Raw genomic sequence first — 18,151 nt, forward strand, 5'->3', positions numbered from 1 at the left:
TTTTATATACAAATGTGTTCATTTTTGAAAAAATATTTTTGCTGACTGTATGTCTAGAAAAGGACAGTTTTTACCTTTTGGTTCTTTAAAGATGTTGCTCTTTTGTTTTCTCATATTGTTTACATTGTTTCCAACAAGAAATAGACTGTTATCTTTATCTTTCCTTTGGTTTCTTTTAAGATTTTCTCTTTTTCCATGGTTTTGTGCAATTTGATTATGATGTGTCTTGCTGTAGTGTTTTTCATGTTAATGGTGTTTGGAGTTCCTTGAGCTTTTTGCATTTGCGGGTTTATAGTGTTTTTTTATCTGTGGTTTTATATTTTTCATCAAATATGGAAAATTTTTTGGCCATTATGTGTTGTCTTCCCCTTCCTTTGGGGGCTCTAATTACATGTATATAAGGCCACTAGAAGTTGTCCTACTGCTCTATGGGGCTGTGTTCATTTACTAAATATTATTTTTTATCTCTGTGTTTCATTTTTTATACTTCCCAATCTGTTTCTTCAAGTTTAGTAATGATTTCTTCTGCAAAGTGTAATCTGCCATTAATCTCACCCAGTGAGTTATTGTCTAACACACTGTAGTTTTTATCTCAAGAAGTTTGATTTTGGTTTTTTTAAAAAAAAAGCTTTTCATGTCTCAACTTTTTAATCTGTCTAATACAGTTATAATAGCAGTAATTTTAATATCTTTATTTTCTGGTTTTACTCTGTTTCAGTTCTGAATCAATTTTGATTGATTATTTTCTTCATGGTGGGTCATTTTTCTTGCTTCTTTGTATGCCTGGTAATTTGATCAACTGCCAGACATTGCAAATTTTACTTTGGGTGCTGCATATTTTTGTATTCCTGTAGATATTCTCATGCTTTGCTCAGACAGTTAAGTTACCTGTAAATAGTTCGATCATTTTGGGTCTTGCTTTGCAGATTTGTTAGGTGGAACTGGAGCAGTGTTTGGTCTAAGGTTTATTATCCCCCCTATTGAAGCAAGATTCTTCTGTAGTTTCTACTCAATGCCCTGTGAATCTTCAAGTTTTCCAGTCTGGCTGGTGGAAATGGTCACTATCCTTGACCCTGTGTGAGCACTGGACAATGTTACCTTTAATCTTTTCAGGTGGCTCTTTCCCCAGCTTTAGGGAGCATCCTCATGTGCATGTGCTGATCAGTACTCAGCCAAATTCTCAAGGAGAGCCCATTCTCTGTCTCTGGAATTCTCTGTGTAGGGCTCTCATCTCCAGTGCTCTGCCTTCAAATTTCAGCTGGCTTGATCTGAATGCTCATAACATGTCCTTAACTTGGTGTGTCCTCTGGATTCCGTCTGGCTTCTCCTCTGTGCTCCAGCATAAAAACTCTCTCAAGTCAATAATCTGGGGAAACCACAGGGCTCATCTCATCAGTTTCCCATCTCAGGGCTCATTGTTTTAGTTGCTTGATGTCCAGTGTCTTGCAAACCATTATGTTAAGTATATTGTCCACTTCTTGGTTCCTTCAGGTATATATTACTTCTTGCTACTCCATCTTGGCCAGAAGTAGAAGCCCTTGGGTTAATTTTTTTTTAAAGTCTTCATGCAGTTTAGTGTACGGGAGGTTGAGGGAGGCCGCAGAATCATTTGAGGGTGATGGCAGGGAGTGTCAGGCAGCAGGCTTTGCTGGCACCTAGAACTCTTGGAATCACCAGTTTGATGTAGTCTGAGTGAGATGGCCTGGCTTGACATTTATTTTTGCATAGCTTGAATTAGCTTGCCCTGTGTTGTGAATTTAAAACTTAACAGTTGTAAAACTGATTAGTAAAAAAATGAGGAGAAGCCAATACAAATTACTTTGCCTTATTTATAGACTTTTTTTTAGTTATTTAAGTATGTTAAGTATTTAATTTCACACTAAAATTGTTCTGTAGCTGTCCAAAATGTTCTTTCACTATTTTTACCCTTAAGAGAGAAACCAGATGTCAGTGTGGCTGGGACTGAAGGTAGGAGAGGGTTAAGGAAACCACATCCTCATTCCTCAGGCAGAAGTTCAGAAGCCCAAGGTCCAGGGATGGAAGACAGAAGCATGGTCCCTAAGGATCTCTCTTATGAGTTGGCTAGACACAGGATTCAGAGCTTGGGAGACAAAGAAGATACAGCCTTAGAACTTTGGGAAAAGGCGAATGAGTCCATTGGGATCCAGGCTCGGCAGCGACTCAATCAGGGGCCACCATCAGAAAGAAAGTGGAGTACAGAGAAAGCTCAGAAGTAGAGGAGCTGGTATTTTATCATTGGACCTCCCTGAAAATTTATTCTGCTTCTCCTCTGACTGAGATAGGCAAGCATGGGGAAGAAATTTGCAGAAAAGCCCCTCACAAAGGCCATGACCACACAAATAAGTTTATTCTAGCTTTTTCTTAATCACTACCCCTGTCTAACTTCACATTGGGAGCTGGCATAAATATCCCAGCTGGCATAGGACTCATCTGGGGAAGTCTCTGGAAACCCCTCTCCCCACTACCCCTCCTTCCTCACATGCCAGGTACAGCTTCCCAGGACACAGAAGCCAAGAAGGACACCAAAACCCAGTTGGCTACTAAAGGGTATCTGTTGATAGACCCTCTGGGCAGCACCTACCCTGCAGCAGGGAGGAGGGGGGAGGTAAGACAGCTAATAAATAACCCTAACCAGAGATGCCCAGAGGAAGGGGTGGAGACAGAGAGGGCTGTACTTCAGTGCATCCTGCTAGACCTCTTGAGGAGGAGTGCTGGACAGGAGGGCACACGCTTCTTCAGTGCAATCAAGGTGAGTGCAGGAGACTGGGGAACATGTCTAGGTGTGTGGGCTGCTTGTGGCTAGGATCTCCCACTAGACCTGCTGAGTGAATGAGAAACCAGGCCATGAGGAACCAGAAGTACAGGGCTGGGGCCAGGGGATGAGAAGGAGGCCTCTGACTCAGGACAGACAGCTTTAGCAATTTCCATGTGTGCATGGTGAAGGGAACCTTGGATAGTGTTAGATACCAGCTGTGTGGGTAGTTTTCAAGCAGTTTTCCAGCAACCAGTTTACTGATGTGCTATCTAGAGCCTGGCAGGAGTTGGTCTAAATGAAGGTGAATGGCAGCACAGAACAGGCTGAATTAGGAGTGGATTAAAGTTGAACTGGGGCTCAGGGTGTGGACAGGGCCAGTCCCAGGCTGTTAGTATGGTTGGAGCTCAGTTTGTGATTGGAGGTCAGACTATAGCTCTGGGGTTAGGGCTTTGAATGGGGTCTGACCATCAGGAGTCAGGCTGTGGCTGAGATGGGATTTAGCAATCTTCCTGGGACTTTGATTCTCAGTCTGTGTCTAGGATCAGGTTTCATTCTTTAACCCATTTAAAAGTGGATTCGAGTCTACACTGAATTCCCCCTGCCTTGCTCTCTTCACTGCAGCACCAGAGAACCACTTGCAGTTTTCCAAACAAGGTATTTGTCTTTCTCTCTGGGTCTTTGTATTAGCCAGAGTGTACTTTGAAACAAAACTAGGTCGAGTCTATTGCTTAAATTCTCCTAAGTCACTCAGAATTAAATCAAAGCCCCTTGCTATGTCCTACAAGCCACCGCACAATCTGGCTGCTGCCTTCGTCCACGACCTCATCTTCTACAACTTTCCCATGCTCTCAATAACTCCAGCCATGTGGGCCTTCTCTCTATTCTGTGAATCCCTAGAACAGACCTGTTTCTCTTGCTTCCTCTGCCTGGAACACTTTCCCGAGATCTGAGAATGGCATTTTCTCATCGCACAGCTCTCTGTGAGGCTTTCACTGCCCTTGTCCTTTCCCATCCTATCACTCTATCTTATTTTCAGCGCACTTATCGTTATCTTTATGTGTTTTTGCTTATTTGTTAACTTTTTGTTACTGCTCTTCTGGAGCATGAGCTCCTTGGGAACAGTGATCTTTTCTGTTTTGCCCACTGTTTTATCTCCAGTTTTTGGCCCTCAGTACACTTTAGTTAGTTGTCTAACTGAATGCTATTGTCTCTATCCCTGCAGCCATGGCTGGTTATCTGTCGCTGGCCGTGCAAGTTGTAGCTCAGATGTTACCTCCTCAGGGAAGTCTGCTGAGCCTGACATTTTGGTGATCTATCGTCTGTTTGTTCCCAAGATCCTTGTACTTACTCCTGTCCTAGGATTTATCATGACATGCTGTGATGGCTACATATTTGTTTCAAATTCTCCCCATCACTGGAGGGCTAAACTGTGCCTTGCTGACTCTGTATCTTAGTGTCTACAGTGTTTAGCACAGATTCAGGCACACAGTAGTCAGTCAATCAATAATTTTTGAGAAAAATCAGTTATATTGATCAAAATCCCAGGTCAGGCTTCCCCACTGTACCCCATTTCCCTGCCTGCAGGCAACAGGGCAGCCAAAAGGTGCTGATAACAAAGTCAAGCTTTGCATGTCTGTGGGACACTTACTAGCTCTGGTCCTACTTGGGGAATGGGGGGCAGGGACCTGAACCCCTAGAGCTCTGGCTGGGGATGATTTTGGAGGGCCAGGCTGACTAGAGGGAGTAGAGTGGGGCTGGGAGCTTCACTCAGTTTTTACGGAGTTAGAAATTACACTCTCTATGTCTCATTATCATTGTAGCCATTCTGACATGAATAGCCAGTGCCCGGCAAGGGTTCGTCTGTTTTATGTAATCCAAGCAAGTTGTGGGGAACAGAAGGTGTAGATGATCTGGAATGGATACAGTTCTGGAGCTACCACTCTCACGGAATGTTAGGTAAAAGGGCTCCCTCTCCATGAATTGAGTGAAGAGCTTCTGTAGTACTTGTTGGCCACAGCATTGCCTCTGAAGTCTGCCTTCCCTCTCTGGGTCTGGGAATAGGAGCCAGAAGCTCCCAGGTATTCTGGGATTCCTTCCAAAGACATTCTTTTCCAGATGTTCCCACAGGCTGGCAGTGGCACCAGAGGTCCTCAACCCACTGCTCTAGGCATGGAACATTAGGTGTGTTTAGCTTAGACATTGGCAATGACCACCAATCCCCTTTCTGTTCCCTCTTTGTTCCCCTTCACCACTGAACCTGAGTGGGGAGAGCTGGTCCAGTGTCCTGAGTTCTGGAGAAGCCCCCTGGACTCATGGGTCCTCAAATTTTAGATTTCTTGGTGAATAACAATAAAATAGTCCTTGTGAAGCACTGGTCCATTATAAGGAGACTGGGGGAGAAGCAGGGCAGTAGCCTGGGAAGCACATGGATTTGGCACTGAGAGCTTTAGCTCTTAACATCCTTATCTGTCAAATGGGATTAATAACACCTACCTGACAGGTTGATGAGAATCCGTAATCACATTGGAAGGAAGTACTTGGTAGATAATGAAGCTTTTTAATCTCCACTGTGGAGGCTGCCCAAGTCACAGCCCAAGGAGTGGAGCTGAAGAGAGAAGAGTGCCTGAGCCCAGTCCAGGGGGGTCCTCTTTGTGTCCTCGGGTTCCCTTCCACAGTTCTACCTGGGCCACGTGTCCTACTTACCAAGTTCTTCCACTGTGCCTCTTGGGCATATTTTATTAGCATTCAGAAGGTACAGCACAATTTAAGGTAACCTAGAATAGGCCTTGCAGAGTTGTTTTGGTTTTGAAATAATCTTTTTGCCTTGTCCAGCATTTTGCCACCACTCAGTGATTTCTGTTATTACTTTAAACAATAAAATCAGTGTTGGGAGTGACCTCAGTGTTTTTTCTCTTGGGCCAGAAGAGATAGAGCTCCTAGCCCCTTTTTCTACCTCCCTAATTGCTTTTCCATGGGTCTCTGAGAAAGAGGGAGTTCAGAGAGTTCTGGGAGGAGTGTGAGGTTGGGCTGGTCATGGAGGCTGAGCTGACACTGGAAGACGGTCCTGGCAGCCAGAGGGAAGGAAAGAGGAGGACGGAAGGCCTCAAAATGGGTTTCCACTCTGTGTAGCTGGGGCCTCTGCTCCCTTTATTCTCAAGAAGGGGCCAAGACGTCCTTCATAGTTCTCCAAGAAACATTCCTGGGTCTTGCTAAGATAGTATGACTTTTTCAGAGAAAATCTTAAGCATCCTTGGGGGTTAGGGCACTGTGGGCTTTCTTAAAAAAAAATAAGAAAGAAAAGGGAAAAAAATCCTCTCTTTGTTTATTTTCCTTAGTTATGTTTTATTTTCAAAATAGAGGGCTTTATTTCCAATTTCCTCCTGAGCTCTAAACGTCCTTTGAGTGCGTGCAAATGGTTCTAATTACCAACAGCTGCTCAGAGTAGACGTCATCTGGTCCCTCTGCCTATCTTCTGGCAGGACTGTGGGAGACTGGGATGCTCTAAGGCTGGATGGCCAGAGGGGTGATCCTTGGATCCTACCGTCGGCTCCTGGCCCCATTCCTTCATTTCCCTCCTGCTGCAGTGTTCTGAGGGCCAGTCTCATACTTTTCCTCCAGTGATAGCTACCTGCTTTCTGCTGCCAAGGCACCTCCCTTCCCAGCCAGCTGTATCCTCCTGTCCTCGGTTTCTGGTACCTCTGTGTCAGTGCTTAGTCTTTGCCATGGTGAGAGAGTGACTGCTAATCTGTATGTGTGTGTGCCTGAAGTGGAGGTGTGGTTAAAGTGACAGGGACCAAATGAAAAATTTCTGGAAAGTTTGTACATTTTCAGAGACTTTGTTTCCAGTTTTTATGGAAATGTGAAAAGAAGTGCTTTGTCCACTGGGATGCAGTTTTAATCATGCCCTTTGATGTATTGCATTTCATATGACTTTGCAGCATTACTATATTATTATTGTTGTCTCCATTTATTTTGAGCCAAGACTTGTATTCCCAACCCAAGACTTGCTCACCACATCATTTTACCCTCAGAGGTAATAGGGTTGAATATGCCAAACCATGATTCTTTCCCAGTGTTTCCTAAGATGGCACATTTTTGTCCTGAGAATTGCCCTGCCCTTATGTGTCTGTTCATGTGAACTTTCTGGATGGTATTTATCTGGCCCCCCAGAGTAGCAGAGCCTTCTTGGGGATGTCTCCAGGTGAGGGATCCTAGGTCACCCCCTCTCTCAGGCACAAACTGTTGTGCATGTCCATTTTGTGTTTATGTAGGGCTAAGGCTTTATACCTCCCTGTTCTCCATGTATGATTTCCTGAGTAAGAAAGCCTTTTTCTGTTTGACCCTAAAGATTGTTGTTCTAAACTTAAGATCACCTTGTGGTGACCTTCTCAACATTCTTTCATTCTTCTTAGAAGTCTTTATAGTTCAGACAGCTGGCAGTTCTTACTATGATTGACTATCCTTGGCCATGCCCTCATTGGACATCCACTGAGGGATTCTTTTTTTGATAAACCCACTTTTCTTTTCAATAAACATTAGATAATACTAATTAGTAAATATGGTAAGGTCCCTGCCACTAAGGAATCCATAATTCAGAGAAAAAAAATATAGCAGTAGTTACAGTTCAGGATTCTAAATGCATAAAAAGAGCCCTAAGCAAAGTTCTTTGGGAGCACAGGGCAGGAGACATTTAATTATACCCAGGGAAAAGAAGCTTATCATAATAGCATAGGAGAGAGACAGTAAACCAGGATGTGAAAGATGAGTAAGATTTTGCTCAGTGGAAAGCCAAGGAGGAAGACTTGGAAGGATCTTGACAAAGAGATGAAAAGTAAAAAAGACAAAGACACAGAAACTTGGGAATCAATGCCACTTTCATGCATCAGCATGCATTATAATGTGGCTGGAGCACAAGGGTATGGTGGGCTGTGGTGGGAGAGAACCTAGGGCCAGATGCTGAAAGGTAGACCTTGTGCCACAGCCTAATAGTTTAGTCTTTATTCTAGGATTATTTTGGTTAGAAGATTACTGGGACTGTGCAAATGAAGAAGGTTACACTGGAGGCCCAGCAGCCAGAATCAGAGTACCTACCTTTGTGTGACTATTTAGGTCACCAAAACAGAAAAAAAGGGGATGATATAGGAAAACAGTTAACAACAGATAAAAATTTTTTGTACGTTTTGTACTAATGTGCCAGGCATTGTGTAAGTGCTTTATACTTACCACCTCATTCACATTGGCCTCTATTAGGCAGTGACTATTATCCTCATTTTAGAGATGAGGAAACTGAGGCTTAGGAAAAATTATTTACCCCAGATCACAAAGGTAACAAAAGTTGTGGACTAGGACTTGAATACAGGATCAATTTCAAATCTAGATTACAAAAAATAATTCAAGCCTTGCTCAACAGACTTGGGAATCAAGTTGATACATAACAAATGGATTTACAGAAGGGGATGACAGGAGTCAAGCAGAAGAGGCTGAAGATCTAGAAAGGAGGCCATGAAGTAGTGATCAGAGAGATGACTCGCTGCAGAAGAAGGAAAGAGAAGCTTTACGGAGGGATCTGCTCACAGTGGCATGTTACAGAGAGGTCGTATGGAAGATTTAAGGGACACTGATGATTTTGGCTTCTTTGCCTGAAGTTCTAGGTTAAATATACCTTACAACATTCTCCCTCCAGCAGGCCCGAGGGAATCTCTTTGTGACAGCTCATTGGAAGAACAAAGATTATTAACATGTCCTGAGCCCAGTGAATGGGTTAAGCCCCTCCTGGTGCTGGCCATGAGCTCTTCTTCACACTCAGCTACTCTTTGGTAACCCATGCAGGAAGCCCCTACAGCAGTTGTCAGGGCCAGATCTCAAGAATCTAACCTTTCTTTTTCCTTCCCAAGATAAAATTATCTTGAATATATCCTAGCAATAAGCGGCACTATTGCCATAATAAGAAGAAGAGGTAGATAGCTCCCAAATTATAGCTGAGCATATTTTCATATACATAATGTGTAGAAATCTACACAGATCTACATAATCCAGTAAATCATAGGAACACATAAGTATTTGTGGATGGAAGAAAGGAAAGGAGGAAGTTAGTTAACTCTCTAATTGCTTCAGAGAGAGGTGATGTCAGAAAACTCAAGTCTGACATTTTACATCTCAGCAATCTCTATTTATATTCATCACTTTTGTAGCCTTGCTATAGGATTGGCTATTCCTCCAGTGCTTCTAATGTGGTCATCTCTCAGGCTTAGTCTTTTGTGTCATTCCCACTCTTTTAAACCTGATGGGTCCCCTAGAAACAGAGCTTGAGATGGGGATTCTTGTTTAAATGATACATTGAGGGACTGCTGTCCTCAGAAGAGGAGCAAGGGAACCAGAATAGAACAGGGGCAGAAAGCCAAGTAAGGTGGTTTCAGGAAGGTCGGGCTCCTCAGGAAGTGCTGAAGCACACATTGCACAACAGCTCTGACCCCAGCTGGAGACAAGGAGGTCAGCTTTTTGTACCTTTATGTCAGGTAGGCAATTGACGGACCTCTGGGTGTGCCTTGGGTGGGATAGCATAACTTCCAGGGTGAGGTGCCTCTCATTTGGTAAGGATAATTTTCTGGAGAAAGGGAGCCTTAGTTTTCAACACCCAGTGCAGATGGGATATAGGTGTGTTGGGCTGGTGGAGGGGGTCTGAGTGGAATACCACTGACATCCACTGCAGCCACTGTTCCTTTTTATGACAGCAACTGGGTAGCCTGGACAAGAAGAAGAGTTTATGTGGATGTTTGGGCAAGAGTGAACTGCAGAGTTCAGGAAAAAGTTAGTGTGTCAGGTTTTTTTAGTGGATTATTGTAATGAAATAGGTGTTACTAAATTTTCAGTTAAGCTTGAGATGGCTTCTAGAGTTAAGTATTAGGTTAGTGTTAAAGTTAGGGTCGAATTAGAATTGGAGAGATCATTGGGATTAGTGATAAGATTAGGTTTCAGTGTTAATCTGTGTTACTGGTAGTATTGCTACATTGGACTGGAATTAGTTTTAAAGATTGTCTAATGATAGAATTACAGTTGATATTAAGCACAGGGGAACATTAAGAGTAGGATAGGAGGCAGGAAGTGATGGGATTTTTTGTCATCTAAGTCTGATGCATACTCAGTCAATAGCCTACCTATGGTGAACTGAATGATTTAAAATATGCTTAGAAATTTTTCCATAGTATTTCACTAGTTTTCAAGATTGACTTTAAAGGTGTGGTTAGTAAGTAGGGTTGGACCTTGAGTTATGATAGATGGCTTGATTGAATTAAGGATAGAATCAGAGTTTGGATAGGCAATGAAGTTGGAGTTTGGGTCAGAGAATAGGACTTCAGGGTGAAGGGAAAGAAACATGGTATTGGGATTCTGGAGATTCTGACAATGGCTTATCTTTGCATTCCAGCCGCTACCTGCCTGGCACTGGTTGCAGCTCAGCTTCTTCACTATGGTGGGTCTCAATGGCAATGAATCCAGTGCCACATATTTCATTCTAGTAGGCCTCCCAGGCTTGGAAGAAGCTCAGTTCTGGTTGGCCTTCCCAATGTGCTCCCTCTACTTTATTGCTGTGCTAGGTAACCTGACAATCATCTACATTGTGCGGGCTGAGCACAGCCTGCATGAGCCCATGTATATCTTTCTTTGCATGCTTTCTGGCCTTGACATCCTCATCTCCACTTCATCCATGCCCAAAATGATGGCCATCTTCTGGTTCAATTCCACTACCATCCAGTTTGATGCTTGTCTGCTACAAATGTTTGTCATCCACTCCTTATCTGGCATGGAGTCCACAGTACTGCTGGCCATGGCCTTTGACCGCTATGTGGCCATCTGCTACCCACTTCGCCATGCCACTGTGCTGACAATGCCTCGTGTCACCAAGATTGGCATGGCTGCTGTGGTGCGGGGTGCTGCTCTTATGGCGCCCCTGCCTGTCTTCATCAAATGGCTGCCGTTCTGCCGTTCCAATATTCTCTCCCATTCCTACTGCCTGCACCAAGATGTCATGAAGCTGGCCTGTGCTGACATCCATGTTAATATTATCTATGGCCTCATTGTCATCATCTCTGCCATAGGCCTGGACTCACTTCTCATCTTCTTGTCTTATCTGCTTATTCTCAAGACCATGTTGGGCTTTACGCGTGATGCCCAGGCAAAGGCATTCAGCACTTGTTTCTCTCATGTGTGTGCTGTTTTCATATTCTATGTGCCTTTCATTGGATTGTCCATGGTGCACTGCTTTGGCAAGCAACATGACACCCTCCTGCCTGTCATAATGGCCAATACCTACCTGCTTGTTCCTCCTGTGCTCAACCCTATTGTCTATGGAGTGAAGACAAGGGAGATCCGGAAGCGCATCCTTCATCTTTTGCATGTGATCACCCACACTGCAGATCCCTAGGTGTCTGTAAAAACTTTTTCATTCAAAGTCCTTCAATTCAGATTTTAATATCAACATTTTGGAAGGTAGTATTAGGAAAAAAATCTCCGTAATGAAAACACAACTGATCCTTCAAAAATGAAGCTGGTTGGAGAAGCTCCACTGGACAGGGGCAGCAGAACAATATACTCCCACACTACACCACCCCATTTTTCAATATGTTTTCCCCTTAGTTCTTCTCTCTATATAATTACTAAAGCCTTGAGGCAGCTGTGGTTGAGGGGTTATTACTTCCCATTTAACCATTCAGTCCACAATAAATTGTTTGCACTGATGGTCCACAGGATCCAGAGATAAGCATGGCAAAAGTAAAAAAACAGAAAAATAAAATATAATCAGCTAATCTATCTTAAAACTCTGATTTCCTTTTCAGAATCCCCAGCCATATTGGATTTCCACAGAGAATAAAAGTGACCTCCATAGAGAATATATACTTTCTTGCTTCTGGGCACCTGCTTTTAAGAAGGGATTGAAAGTAAAACCATGAAAAGACTGGTTACCAAGTTAATGAAAGATGATATGGTCTGTTTTGACAGTTTTCATAGCCAAAGGACACTTTAACTTTCTTATCGATGTTTTGATTAAGGCAGGACTATGATTAGTACCCTCATTGGTATAACTGATGTTTAATGGGGATCAATGAATTAAATGAGATTACAAAGATTTAAGTCTTTTGATGCCCAATCCCATATTGTGCATAGGAATTGTTACAGAGGCCAGGGTGGTAATAAGTTAGGTGTTTCCAGAGTCTTGCATTTTCTGGGAGAGGTGTTTAATTTCCTTTCTCGCTCATCCACTGTTGTATTTAGGAATTTCCTATTAATGTTGTTGATGGCTTTAATTCCACTTGTTCCTGGTCTATTTGCCACTGTACTTGTGTATTAGTGTCATATCAGGAATGTTTCATAATTCCCGAAAAGTGGCTAGTATGATTAGCAGTGGAGACATTCACTGGATATCTGGAGAGACACTTTATGGAGAGATGCAGCTGAGAACACCTAGACGTTCATGGAAGAAAAGGCAGGGCCAAGGCAGATGGAGTCAGGAGCATAGTGAGACTGAGCGAGGCCAGTTGTCTATGTGACTAGTCAGGCAGCAAGGCTAACACAAGCACTGTTCCACAGACACAGAGCAGAACATACAAGCGGACACTGTATATCCCCAGGGCTCTGAGTTGCCCTGTGGGAAGCCCACATTTAGTGCTTGGAGAACAAGACCATAGAAGAGGCTGATAAACAATCCCTGCTAGCTGTACTTAGCATGAATATGGCCCCAGAGGTCCACCCAGAGCCTCACAAGCCAGGAACAACACTTCCAGAAAGGAGCAGAATGGGAAGAAGGGGTTTTGGGCACTACAGGAGTGCAATAGGAATGGAGAGGACAGAAATAAGACCACTACTCACAGAGGGAGGAGTGCTAGTCAGCTCAGAAGAGAGGTAGATGAGTGTAAGAAGCAGGTAGTAGTGGAGGGTATGACACAGGGCCAGCCAGAATTTTCTGGCCAAAACTCACAGCTCAGGACTACTTGGTAGAGAGGGCATAGGAAAAGCATATCTGATTTCTTAGACTGGAATCCAGAAGATGAGAATTGTGGGCAGTATGGAATATGATATACCAAGGTGAGTGGTGGCCAGCAGAATGGGGAGCATAGAGTCCATGAAGGCTTTGGTCATTTTGGACTGAATGGAAGATCAGCCTACTTTCCAGTAGTGCCCTGATATTGAGATTGAGAGAAAGAGACAGATCTTTTTTCTTATTAGGAAAGCAACATATGATCACTGCAGAAAAGCTCTCAGACTCTCTCAAAATATAAAAGAAATATAAATACATGAAAAATTCCAGCAAACCCGTAACCGTAAGAGAAAAATGATTGTCAGCATTTTGGTGTTTATATTTCCAGATTTTTAGTAAGTGTGTATGTGCACCTGCATGGGCATACAATGAATGTGTGTATCTGTTTTATATTTGAAATCCTATTGGAGGCACAAATAGAAAATAGATAAATTAGACAGATGGATTTTGAATTTTTTCTAGAGATGCAGCATTATACTAGATTTTAGAATGGATTCCAAGTCTATGATAGTTAATATGCTCAGTTTCATGGCTTGGATCCCAAATGACTTAACTGTTTTGTGAGTGTAAATATGCATGTACACACGTGTAGGTACACACTACTGCCACCACCACCACTCTGCCTACCACCAACTTCCTTATGTTTCTTGATAAGTACTGAATGCCAGAAGCAGGGACAGAACTATTGAAGGAATCTCCCAACTTCTAGATCAGTTTTCTGGTCACTTATTTCATGAATACTCACTATGTCAACTGGAAGAGCCAGGAGTTAAGAACTAGAATGTGAGAGAGAAGCTGCTTCTTTTAGGAAATGTTGCTGGAATTTAGGGTATGTCCTGCACAAAGACTTTCATCATATACCTTTTATGTGGGCATCCTTGTACCTTCCCCAGTCCCTTTGTTTGGACATTCCTGTCTCTGGCCCTCCTATCAGTGCCATGTGGACCTTTGTTGTGTCCTGAAGAAGTCTGGATACTATTATGTCCCAGTCTATAAAGCAGTTGATTATATTTTTATGTTTTATCTAGAAATGTTTCAAAAATATGTCCTGTGTTCTTCATTCTTACTGCCAGCACTCTTGTCCACATACTCACCTTTTGTTCAGTGATAACCTCTCATTGGTCTCTTTGCCTTGAACATCTTTTGCAGCAGTCCTAAATCCCAGGTAGCTTGTGGGAGTTTTTCCAAGCACAACTCTGATTACCTAACTTCCCTACTTAAAGTCCTTCAGATGTCTTTTGCTTCCTTCTGTATAGAGTTCCAACTTCTTAGAGTAGAAGCAGGCCACTCCTCTTCTGTTCTCTATCTGTCCCCATTTTATTTTTATGGTATGATATTTCTGATTTTCCCACATATCCTGTTATTCAGCTACTTCATACTTGCTGTCTCTCAATGATTTTGTGCACTTTTAAAGCATATACATATATGTTATTGCTTTCTAACTTAATTTCCTTTTGATTAGAGAACATACTTTACATGATTTGAATCTTTTAAAATTTATTGAGAATGATTTTATGGCAGGAGACATTCGGATTAATGTTTCTCACATGCTGCTGATTCATGGACAAATGTTCTCTGACTACACATGAGACCCACCCGGAGAACTCTTTGGTAGTGCATATTTTCAGGTCTGCTCCTACTGGAGATTCTAATTCAGGAGGCCTGGCATAGGGCTCAACAAGCTAATATTTTTAAACACTCCATGGGTGATTCTGATAGCAAGATTTGGGAGCCACTGGTTAATATGGGAAGTGTGAGTTGACAGGGTAGATAACATTGGCCATTTGAGGGTGACTGGTAGGAGGCAAGTGAGGGAGTCCTTCAGGGCTATGCTTTATTTGGGATCTTGTGTGGTATGAAACAAGAAGACAATTTTGCTTTAGATGGGTAGGAATTAGGCAGCACTGCTTCTGTGGGGTCTGTTTCCAAGGCTAGACAGGTCTTGTCTTCATATGATGTGAAAACTGTCTTCACCAAGTTACTCAAGTAACAAACTCTGAAACATATGATTTTACATGTGATTAAGATTCATTTCCTTTTTCAATCTTCAGTTCTCTGATATGTTTCCCCACAACACACTTTTTTCTCCCTTTTTAATACTCATTGTATTTGGAAATGCTTTTAGTACCTGTATTTGCTGCTGGGTTGTATGTAAGCATTGTTTCACTGAATCTATTCATCATTGAATCTTTGGCATTTGGTAATATGCCTGAAGCATAATAGGTGCTTATGGCAGACATTGACTACTATTCACCCAACCTAATTCCTCCCCATTCTGGACACACAGATAGGCATTTTGCAGTCTCCTTTGAGTTGGTGTCATTAAATTCTAGCCATTACTTCCAATGTGAGTGAAAGTGACATGGGCTACTTCTATGCCTGGCTCAAAAAACCCTCCCATGTGCAATCTTCCATGTTAACATCAGATGTGATGTAGGAAGCCATGTGTTGCATATGGTAAACCACCAGCAGCCTGGGTTCCTTAAAACTTACATAGAACCAAACCTATCCCGCTTGCAACTCTCCACTAACTTGTGTTTGCACCAGGCAGTTGAATAAATGAAGAATAAACTACTAATGTGTCAAACCTCTGAACGTATTTTTGATATTCTTAAAGTAGTCTAGTCTTATAAATGCAGCACTAAATAATTGTTGAGTAAAATCTAAAGGAAAAAAAACTGGGAAGTGAGGGGCTCAAAATAAATTGCTCTTTATCTTTCCAAAGAAACTGCTGAAGGTATAAATTTATCAAAGGAGGAAATATTTTCTTTGATTAGCATAATTATCACAAAGGCTTTATTAATCAAAATGACACCAAACTGGGTCTCATATATGTTTTTATTAATGTGCTTTGGGTCAGTATCCTTCTGCCTTCTTAGGAAACTCACGCCATTGTTCCTTCTCCCTCTCAGATATTCAAACTCACCATCTCAGTCATTCTAGCATATATTAAGTTCAAGTTTCCCTCATATTAAAAACAACATTGACAATGAGTACCAACCTGCTTAGATCCTAATATTCCTCTTTTGTCTCTTTCATGCCAAATCTCTTAGAAAACTTTTATAACTTATCTCCACTTATGCATCTTTTGGCATCAAATTGTCAAAAGAGCTTTTACTATCATCATCAAGGATCTGTGTGCCTGAGGTTTTCAGTCCTTATCATCCCTGACTTCTCAACAACAGTTTAACTCTTTCTTGATACATTTTCTTCTAGGGTAGCTAGAAATGAGACCTAGGTAGATGCGGGGATGTGAATGTTGTGGGCAGAGTAAATGGTGTCTTTGAAGATCCTGAGATCAAGTAAGAGCTTAAACTGATAGTCTTTTTGGGTCCAGTCTTGCTCATCTCTTCAACATACCTCTAATCTGTAGTTCATACTCCTTATTTATTTCATAGCAAAACAACTTAATAAGTGATTTGTATGTGATTCAAACCAAAGTACTTACATAGTGTGTGCAGTCCTGTACAGTTTGGCCACTACCTTTCTGGCTTCATCTCCTACCACTCCATCCTAGAATAGGACGATGAGCTGCAGTCAAATATTATGCCAGTAGTAACTGTAAAGATATAACAAGTGGTAGATCATGAAGAAGCACAGGAATGTTCATCTTTCCACAAGCATATTTGCTTCTTCAAAATGTGGAGACTTTTTTTCATGTTGCTCTTTTGTTTCCCTAGAATTTTCTCTTTATTATTCAATTCCTCTTTGCCTGGAAAAACCCTGCAGATTCTCCAAGATAAAATTAAAAGCATTTTCTCCTTTGTAGAAGTTTGTCCAATCTTCCTAGGCAAGTTCTGGCAACTACCAATTTGTAGTGCCTAAGTAATTTCTTGCACAGAACTTTATTGTACTTATAACTCTGCTTGTTTATTTACATACCTTGTGCCTCCTAGCACAAGACGGTGAGTTACTGGAGAAAAAAGGACCAAGTTTAGTATATTTCCAGTCATTTATTTTCAGCACTGCATCCTGTAAAAAGTAAATGGTGAACATAAATTTACAACGCAAATAGACCTGATGGTCTTCCCTCCATATTATTATAGACTAGGGATTTTCAGTGTTTTCTGAGGACAGCAGTTTCCTGTGAGGTACAGCAATTCTTTTTTATGGTACCCATATGCTGTTCATAGTTTCATCAGCATTGGCCTTTCCCCCTCAGCACCCTGAGCATGGCCTCCCTGATGGGCTTGGATTTGACACTGTAGATGATGGGGTTGAGCACAGGGGGTACCAGCAGGTACACATAAGCAACAAGAGCATGTACAATGTGGGGCAGGTGCCCCCCAAAACGATGGATCATGGACATGGTGATACCTGGAACAAAGAAGACAAAGACAGCCAGGATGTGGGAGACACAGGTGTTGAGGGCCCGGATGCGCTCTCTGGGAGAGGCCAGCCCCAGCACTGTGTGCAGGATGAGAGTGTAGGATAGGATGATGAGCAGGGAGTCTGTGCCCCCCGTGGACAGTACTACATAAAGCCCATAGCGGATATTGATGGTGATGTCATCACAGGCTCTTCTCATCACATCAGGGTGGAAACAAAATGAGTGAGACAGGAAGTTATTTCCAGTGCAGAAGTTTAGACGCTTAATCAAAAATGGCACAGGAAAGAGACACAAGGTGGCACGGGTCACTATAGCCATCCCAATCCCAATGATGACATTGTTTGTGAGGACAGCTGCATAGCGCAGGGGGTTGGAGATGGCCACAAAGCGGTCAAATGACATGGCCAGGAGCACCGAGGACTCCACCACAGAGAAGGAGTGGAGGAAGAACATCTGCACCAGGCAGGCATTGAAGCCGATGAGCCGACGGTCGAACCAGAGCACGGCCAGCGTGGTGGGCAGTGTGGACAAGGTGAGGCCCACGTCTGTGAGGGCCAGCATGGACAGGAAGTAGTACATGGGCTGGTGCAGGCTGGGAGTCCTCCTCACAGCCAAGAGGATCAGAAAGTTGCCAGTGAGGGCCACAGTGTACATGGAGGAGAAGGGGATGGAGATCCAGGCGTGGAGGGCCTCCAGCCCTGGGATGCCAATCATCAGGAAAGCAGGTGGCTGGAAGGAGATGTTGACATAGGACTGGGAAGGGAGCATCCTTGGGAGGCAGTTGAGGTTCCAGAAAGACTTGATCTCTTCAGACTGGGTAGACACTGGCAGGATCCAGGATGATAAAAAAGAAAAACTTAGTAAAGAATCCAAACAGTAAAAAATCCAGTTTTATAACTAGTAATATGTTTCAAACATGATAACAATCAAAATTTCACTGACTCTAGTTATGTTATATTCCAGGAACTATACTACTGCATTTGTTTAGACTTTCTCATTTGATTATAGGAATCAT

The 18,151-nt window shown here is 42.6% G+C and overlaps 2 protein-coding genes across 2 annotated transcripts; one reads left to right on the forward strand and one right to left on the reverse strand.

The window, feature by feature from the left end:
• Positions 1–10,241: 10,241 nt before the first annotated feature.
• LOC108399455 (olfactory receptor 51E1) lies at positions 10,242–11,195 on the forward strand. The gene has a single exon (XM_017664251.3). The coding sequence runs from the start codon at positions 10,242–10,244 to the stop codon at positions 11,193–11,195; it is 954 nt and encodes a 317-aa protein (XP_017519740.3).
• Positions 11,196–16,808: 5,613 nt separating this feature from the next.
• LOC118967038 (olfactory receptor 51I2-like) lies at positions 16,809–17,919 on the reverse strand. The gene has a single exon (XM_036990995.2). The coding sequence runs from the start codon at positions 17,902–17,904 to the stop codon at positions 16,945–16,947; it is 960 nt and encodes a 319-aa protein (XP_036846890.2). The 5' UTR covers positions 17,905–17,919; the 3' UTR covers positions 16,809–16,944.
• Between the last annotated feature and the right edge of the window lie 232 nt (positions 17,920–18,151).

This window comes from Manis javanica, chromosome 11 (assembly GCF_040802235.1).
Source record: "Manis javanica isolate MJ-LG chromosome 11, MJ_LKY, whole genome shotgun sequence".
NCBI classification, from domain to species: domain Eukaryota; kingdom Metazoa; phylum Chordata; class Mammalia; order Pholidota; family Manidae; genus Manis; species Manis javanica.